Consider the following 8,245-nt stretch of genomic DNA (forward strand, 5'->3'; position numbering starts at 1 on the left):
TTAACATCTTGCACTATATTTCTTTTATTTGAATTTTATATGCTTTGGTTGAGATTTTATGTTGATGTTAAATCTTTTAAGCTTTTTTTGTTAAAGAATTGACTCTAGAGTGCATATTTTGTGTCCATGAAAAAACTTACAGAAAATATGACAATATTAAAGAACTGTTCTTGTTAATTTGATGAAAACATTTTAAATATCCAGTGCACTCACATCAGAATAACTTTTAGATTTGTTATTAGAATAATTGATTAATCAAAAAAATTAGATTAATCGATTAGAAAATGATCGTTTGGTACAGCACTACATCACAGGCACGTGGGTTCTAAAACTCCAAACTTTGGGTCATTAGAGGATTTTGAGGAATTAAATTGTTTAAAACTGACTTTTTTTTAGCTATATTTGACAAAATAGCAGTTAGATATGGATAAAAACAATTGGTCCATTTGCAAATTTAAGTAATACAACCAAAAATACTTTAATTCATGAGTTTCTGCCACAGTTTAATTTTTTTTTCATTTGTGTTTATTGTGAAATTGGTCTTAAATTTGATTTCACTTGGCATTAAAAAGTCTTAAATTTAACTTTCCTTAAACTGTAGGAACCCTGTTTATGCTTCATCTGTTTAGTTGTACTTTTTCAGTTTTCAAGACAAATGGCCTTAAGTTGTTTGTCTTGATGCTTTGATGTCTTTATTGGTCTACCAATACGCTTGGCTTTAACAACCATTCCATGCTGTTTGTATTTGGTCCATATCTTGGATACAGCTGACTGTGAACAGCCCACGTCTTTAGCAACCATTTGTGAAGAATTACCTCTTCAAGAAGTTTCACAATCCTCTCTTTTGTTTCAAGAGACATTTCTCTTGTTGGAGTCATGGTTCTTGGCACTCCACTTCGTCCAGCGGCCTCCAAGGTGTCATGACTGCAAGTGTTTTTAACTGCAGACTAACGAGCAGATCTAATCTGAGGCAGGCATCCATTTGTTCTTATTTTATGCCTCCAATTTGAGTAATTCCATACTTTTGTCCTCAGATTTGAGTGATTCCATACTTTTTTCCCTGTGCTTGGTCAATAAAAGTAACAGTCACTGACTTCCACAATGTTTTCTCTTCATTTCTTTGAGTGTTCCTGAAAGCCAACAAGTTGCACTTTRGAATGACCTTATTATTGTATCATGTTTTTCATCTGAGTTTGTTTTACAGAATGAAATGTCTGAATGAGTGTTCATCCAAGACTGGTGATTCCATACTTTTTGCCAGGGGTTGTAGAAGCCACGGCAAAAAAYAACTTTGAAAACCAATCGCAATCAGTCTGTTCAGTACTCTGCTCCCTCACTTTTGACATCCATCATGGTGTTCCCACGTGACTAGGTGAYATAGTTACAAAGATTCAATAGTGATGAGCAGAGGCTTGCAGTGATTTGAGATGAAAAAAGGGAGGTTTTGCTCAGATGGGACATCAAACAAAATGTCGGACACCAAGTTTGGTGGCAGTCGAGGAGAGTGTGATGTCCTGACCAGAACATGTTATAGCTTTAATGGGAGATTACCGCAGCTAACGGAGACTGACAATTAACGTGGCTTTAATTTTGGAGCTGTCTCAGTTGGAGAAAATTTTTGTTCATCTATGACTTCACATCCTCCAGACAGGCAATGAGTGTGGAGAGTGATGATGTGGGTGAAGCAGAGGAAGAAGCAGATGCGTGACGAGCTGTTTTTAATGTGAAGTTGAGTGTCATCAGCATAGCAGTGAAAGGATGTTCCACTGTGGCTGATGACTTGACCAAGAACTGGCAAGTTTACTGTGAAGAAAATAGGGCCGAGGACTGACCCTTGAGGAACCCCAYGAGTAACAGTTTGACTCTTCGACTTGTCTCCTCCGATGGCAACATGTTTGAAAGCTAGGACCAGAACCAGTGAAGAACAGTATCATGTAGCCCAGTAGAGTCAGAGACTGTTGAGGAGAATATTGTGATCAATGGTGTTAAATGCTGATGACAAGTCGAAAAGGATTAAAAGAGATGGTGAACCTGCATCTGCTGCCTCCAACTGCTCATTAGTGACCCAAATCATTTTCCACTCAAGAACATACAAAAATGTTTCACCTGTCTCCATCAGTGCCTTAGGAACAAGCAGGTGGCTCACAAAGGGGGAACTGGAGGTGTTATTGGTGGAAAACGTCTCTACTGATGATGTAAGAACAACCCTTCTGTTTTTATCCTCTTCTGGCCTGASGTTACTAAAGAATCTGACGCTTGTGTTGTTTGTTATTTTTTTACCATCAGTACAACCGTTTCATCCAGCTGATGACGCGCCTGTTGTCCATGCCATACTGCAGCCTGGAGCAGCCGTTCATCATGCAGTACCGCAGAGTGCTGGAGACCAAGTCCACAAAAAAACTCGTGCCGCCTCTGCAGAGGGACGATAAGGGCGTGGCCTTCAGCACCAGCGATGGTCAGTACACATCAAAGGAGCAGCTGTTCTTAAATACATGATGGAATAACAATGGTTGAACWGTTTTTAGCTGTTAAAACTAGAGTTTAATATTAATCTAAAAAAAGAGAGATTAGTTCAACACTAAGCAAATATTAATCTGATTTTATCAACATTTTATTTGATTTAATACAATTGCAAAGCATCACAAATACTCCAAATATCTACACTAAACAATTTACAGTGGTGGGCGTGGTTCCACCAATCATCGAACATTTGCAGACCAAGTAGCTTCCTCTAAATTAGATTTTGCCAACTCTGCTAACAAAGGTTTTACTTAATTTGTTTAAGAATGTTACAGATGTATAAAATGACTGTAGGAGAACCAGGAATGAGGTCACAAGAATTGTGGGGAATCTCCAAATCCTCAGACGTCTTCAAGTCTTCAACAGCTTTGTGTTAGTCATCTTAGCGGTTAGCCATTAGATGCTACTGCAATTTTATTTTTTACATGTTTAACGTTAGCAAAGCTATATTTTTAGTTAGCATATGAGTTAGTAAAGCTAACTTTTTGGTGATTTGTTCCCGCCACAAACAAATTAACAAGTAACAAGAAATTAAGTTAAAACACATAAAAACATTATAGTTCAGAAAACAAATGTAAAAGATTGAAAAAAATGACAAACTGATGCCAAATATAAATAAATGCATATAAAAATAACTTTAAATCAAAGAAAAATCTCAATGAATGCACATAGACTGAGCTTAACACATTTTACCAGACTTGAAATATTTATTTCAACTTTTATTTTGGAAGGGTGTAATGTTTTTTGCTTTGATCGTTATTTATGATGTCTGAAGTTATTGCAGCTTGTCCTGGAAAGCAGTAATGTGCTTTAAAAGTAATTGTATTTTATTAAAATGACAGGAAATACACCCCAAAACCAAAACATTCAGCTTGTTTTAATATTTACAGTTATGGTTTTAGCAAACATTTTGAGAAAAGGACAACTTGGTTCATCTGTGTTCACTTTCAGGTCAGAGGAAGACGTCTAGATCATCTGTTGTTCTTCGGGACTGTGGTTCAGGGAACGTCACCATTAACGGCCTGCCGTTCATCCAGTACTTCCATGAGCCACAAGACAGGTAGCTGTGTAAGCTGTGGGGCATTTTATTCTGATATTATTTTCCTTAAAATGCAAGACATGAGGCATTTTAGTTCCTGCTTCCCTTAAAAAGAAAAAGAAAGCAGCTTTTCACTCTTCACAGCATCGCCTGTTTTTTTTTATCTCCTTGTAGTGAGTTAATTACACAGCTGAGTGACTGTGTGTGAGTGTCCGGAGCTGGTGTTGTCACGCCGTGTGAGAACGGGCTGTAATTGGAGCAGAGAGGTGACAATTGACTTTGTCAGCAGCCGCAGGCCATTCAGGCTGAGACGCCATCCAGAACACAGACACACTCAGAGTGTTGCTGAGTCAGAAGTTCCTCTAAGATTGTAAAAAGAAAGCTTTTCACACTGCTTCGGATCCTCTGTGCTCGTCTGAAAAAGTCACCCAACCAGACATTAAATTAGCTAAGCCTCCGTCGATACCACTATCTGCTAAATAGCACCGCTCCACCMCCTCCCCCCTGCTCAGGGCTTTTCAGCCTCCTGTTTTGTTATCTGCTGGTCATTTCTTCTCTCTCTCTTTCTCTTCCCCCCATCCGCTCAGAGAGCAGCTGATGTTCCCGCTCCAGTTCGTGGACATGCTGTGCCGCTTCGACCTCGAGTGCACCGTGAGCGGCGGTGGCAGGTCGAGCCAGGCGGGGGCGCTGCGGCTCGCCATCTCCCGAGCACTGCTCAGCTTCGTGTCCGAGAGGGAGGCGGAGCATATGAGACAAGGTGCGCAGGTTTCACCTCTCCCAGGATGAGCAGATCGGAGGGAACATTTCACATCTTATCCTAAGAGRAGACGAAGTTTTAGCCGTTTACGCCAAACCCAGTTATTCACAATCTAATGCAACTCTCATAGTGTGTCGAGGATCAATTTTAGCTCAGTGATTGTAAAATTATTTGAGTTAAAGTCTTCTATAGTGTGTAGGCAGGTTACATCACATTATTTAGCGACAGCTGATAAAACTTAAGCTGTGTGAGATGTTAAATAACGTGCAATTACAAGTACTGATACTGGAGCTTTCCTCCCCCATTGTTTTATTTATACACATCATACAGGCTTTTGTACAAGTACAATACACGTTTTGAGCAGACCATGTGTAACAATGAACATGAACAGTGAACGCCACATGAGTAAAATTAAACAGAACATATATTAAAATCTAAATAGCAACCGGAGCCGCTTTAAAAGAAAGTTTCATAATACTATCATAAAGCTATAGAGCTGATACTGGAGCTAAACTCAAATTAATRATGTTTTTTGTGTATTTATATGTAACGTTTTTAATAAAAGCATTGAATTCGTTGAAGTTGTAACTCCTGGGAAAAAGACGTGTGAATACATTTCAACACATTTTAAATTTTGGACCTTTATGGGTGATGTGATGTAAAATGTCTCACCATGAGGTCATGCAAACATACTTCATCCAAACACTAGAGGGTCTCATTTCACAGCTGTTATATTCAGTCTACTCAGACGTTGAAGAGTGTGGTCTGCATGTGCTGCAACCCCTGCCATGAGACAGAGCAATAGACATTTTTGTGCAGCCTAATAGAATAGAATAGAATAGAAACAGAAACAGATTTTATTGTCCTGCACAGGGAAATTCAGGTGTATTAGCCGTGGTGGCCATCTTGAAAATTAACCAGTCTTAGATGAATATCCATCTTAAGTACTTTAAAAGTTGCTTTAACATCCATCATATGGTTCCTGCAGATCCTTAAAAAGTCTTAAAAGTCATTAAATGCTTCAGTCCAAAAATAAGGCCTTAATCAGCCTTAAAATGTCTTAAATTAGTCTTTCAGAAGACTTACAAATGTTAATACATTGTAAATAGGATGACTCTAATTCATCTCAAGTATTAAAGTAATTTGTAACATTAATTTTTTTAAATATTCACATGCAGACATTCCTCTTTGACATCACTTCCTGTTATTTCACATGCAAATATCTCAATTGTCCATCCGAGCAATGAGAAATTATTTTTGTAATATGCTAATAATGTTGTCTTTGCAAAAATACATTCACTTTTCTTACAAACATTTGATGTCACAGGCACTTTAAGGTTTTATCTACAGCAAATTGGGGTTAAGAACCCACTGTGGGTCCTAAAACTCCAAATTTTGGATTTGTTAGAGGATCTCCAGAAATTAAATTAAGTTTAAAACTGACTGCTAAGAATGTTTCTGCTATAGTTGATGAAAAAGCAGTTTGATGTGGATAAAAACAATTGGTCTATTAGCAATATTTGAAAAAAAAAGTCCAACATTTCACTGATCACATCAACTCTGGATGAAAATATTAAGTTCACATGAGAGGATGTAAAAACCGGCAGGTTGGCGTTCCTGGATTGCGATGTCTCGGTTTTGGATAGAGGACGGTTGGAAACTGGCGTGTATCGTAAGCCCACCCACACAGACCAATATTTGTGTTTTGACTCCCACCACCCACTGGAACACAAGTTAGGAGTGATCAGGACTCTGTACCACAGAGCAGACAGTGTCCCTACAAACCCAGGAGCCAGGCAGAAAGAGAAATCACACACACGACAGGCCCTGGAGCAGTGTGGTTATCCTGACTGGGCTTTCCTGAAAGCAGACAGGAAACACAGACAGGATTCCATGCAACCTTCAGGTGAAAATGAAGACCCCAAACCCAGACCCAAACCAGTGGTTATTCCGTATGTTGCGGGTGTTTCGGAGAAACTGAGACGTTTATTTTCTAAACATGATGTCCCAGTGGCTTTCAAACCCCAAAACACATTACGGCAAAGGCTGGTTCACCCCAAAGATCCGGTGCCCCGGCACAAACAGCAATATTGTATATGCTGTTAAGTGCCAGGAGGACTGCGACCAGTTATACATCGGGGAAACAAAGCAGCCACTGTTCAAAAGAATGTCCCAACACAGGCGAGCTACATCTAATGGCCAGAACTCTGCAGTTTTCACTCATTTACAGGCCAGCGGTCACTATTTCAGAGATGAGGATGTTCTCATTCTTGATAGAGAGGAACGTTGGTTTGAGAGAGGTGTAAAAGAAGCCATTTTTGTGAAGAAAGACCGTCCATCATTAAACAGAGGTGGAGGCCTCCGTTTTCAGTTGTCCCCCTCCTACAGCGCTGCTATTGCCAGTATCACTCCACCCCCTGTTAACAATAGGTGTTAATTAGGTGTCAACGATTGCCATGTGATGTGAGTATCAGTCACACGGAGGCAGGGCTGAAAAGCCTGAATTTTGCCTGAAACTCTCAGACTGAAGAAGTCTCTTGGAGGAGAGACGAAACGTTTCATTAGAGAAGAACCCGTCTAGAAGACCTATACAATTTTTTTCTTTTTGATTTTTTACCTGGATTACTGAGATGCATCAGGACAATATTTGATTACTTCTACCAAAAATACTTTGATTCATGAATTTCTGCCAGTTTTTGTTAATGTCATTTGTGTTTATTACGAAATTGGTCGTAAATTTCATTTCACTTGGCATTAAAAAGTCTTAAAAGGTCTTAAATGTTACTTGGCTTAAACTGTATTGCATGTATGGCAGTTTTTACTAAAACTAGACTCTGTCCACAAGAACTACTGAAAGATTGACCTGGTTAAACTGACGACCAACATGCCAGAAAACATTTGAAAACTTCTTTTCTCTTCTTGTCCTAGCTGGCTTGTTGACACCTGACCCCCGAGTAAGAGAGAGGAAGAAGCCCGGCCAGGAGGGAGCTCGACGCAAGTTCCCCTGGTTGAAACGCTGAAGAACCAGAAGCTGCAGTGAACTTTTTCAGCCGCCAGATGGCGCTGTGCTGTTAAAGATGGATAAAGTGCACTGTTTATAAATGTGTAAAAGAATAAAATGCAAGTATCTGTTGTACGAATGATGGTTTTATTGAAAATGTAATAATTTCTATGATTAGTAATGAGGATAAATTAGTTTTGTTTGCAACCCTCTCACAGATTAGACTAGATTTAAATGCGGACCAGGAAGATTTGAAGAGGATGAATGCAGTTGGACTTGATGACGCATCAGTGCAGGCATGGTGATGTCTAAGATGAGAGTGATTCGATGGTATTTTTGAGAGCGAGAGAAAATGCCAGAGGAATGAAGAAGTTCAAGTGTCAATTTTTAAGAATAAGGGTGAGTCTGGAAGAGATTTGTGGACACCAGACTTGAATGAAAGGTGACTACTTGTGAGCAGCAGTGTGGTTTTTAATGCCAAGAAAGCGCTTTGCAGACACCATCTTCTCTTTGAGAATGGTGATGGAGAACAGAGAGGGTCAGAAAAAATTTCATATTTTGTAGATTTAGAAAAAGCATATGATGGGACAGCAGGACAGTGTCAGACAGGTGGAAGAGGAGAGGTGTAGGTATGGGAGCAGAGGTCACAAAGGTGCAGGACTTTGGGGTACTGTCCAGGAAAACWTGGAATATTGTAAAGAGAGTTTAGGCATGATGGAGTGGGTGGATTTTTTTCCCCCTCGAGTTATTTGGGACAAAAGTTTGACAGGAAAGTTTTACAAGAAAGTAGTGAGACCAGCTTTGTTGTTGTATGGTTTGAAGACAGAGGCATCGACAAACTGAAGATGTTGACGTTCTCAGGTTTGAGAATGATGGATCAGATGGAACTCCTGAAAATGGAATAACCAAAATAAGATTTTAATCTAAA

General features: G+C 39.4%; 1 protein-coding gene across 1 annotated transcript in view; it reads left to right on the forward strand.

The window, feature by feature from the left end:
* mrps9 (mitochondrial ribosomal protein S9) overlaps nucleotides 1-7,452 on the forward strand; it is a 26,201-nt gene extending 18,749 nt beyond the window's left edge. The window contains exons 7-11 of the mRNA XM_014016105.1: nucleotides 2,120-2,195; nucleotides 2,287-2,455; nucleotides 3,472-3,580; nucleotides 4,147-4,316; nucleotides 7,245-7,452. Of these exons, the coding sequence (XP_013871559.1) occupies nucleotides 2,120-2,195; nucleotides 2,287-2,455; nucleotides 3,472-3,580; nucleotides 4,147-4,316; nucleotides 7,245-7,336 (616 nt within the window). The 3' untranslated portion in view covers nucleotides 7,337-7,452. The remainder of the gene's footprint in view (nucleotides 1-2,119; nucleotides 2,196-2,286; nucleotides 2,456-3,471; nucleotides 3,581-4,146; nucleotides 4,317-7,244) is intronic.
* The last annotated feature ends 793 nt before the right edge of the window (nucleotides 7,453-8,245 follow it).

Source organism: Austrofundulus limnaeus, unplaced genomic scaffold (assembly GCF_001266775.1).
Source record: "Austrofundulus limnaeus strain Quisiro unplaced genomic scaffold, Austrofundulus_limnaeus-1.0 Scaffold138, whole genome shotgun sequence".
In the NCBI taxonomy this organism is placed as follows: Eukaryota; Metazoa; Chordata; class Actinopteri; order Cyprinodontiformes; family Rivulidae; genus Austrofundulus; species Austrofundulus limnaeus.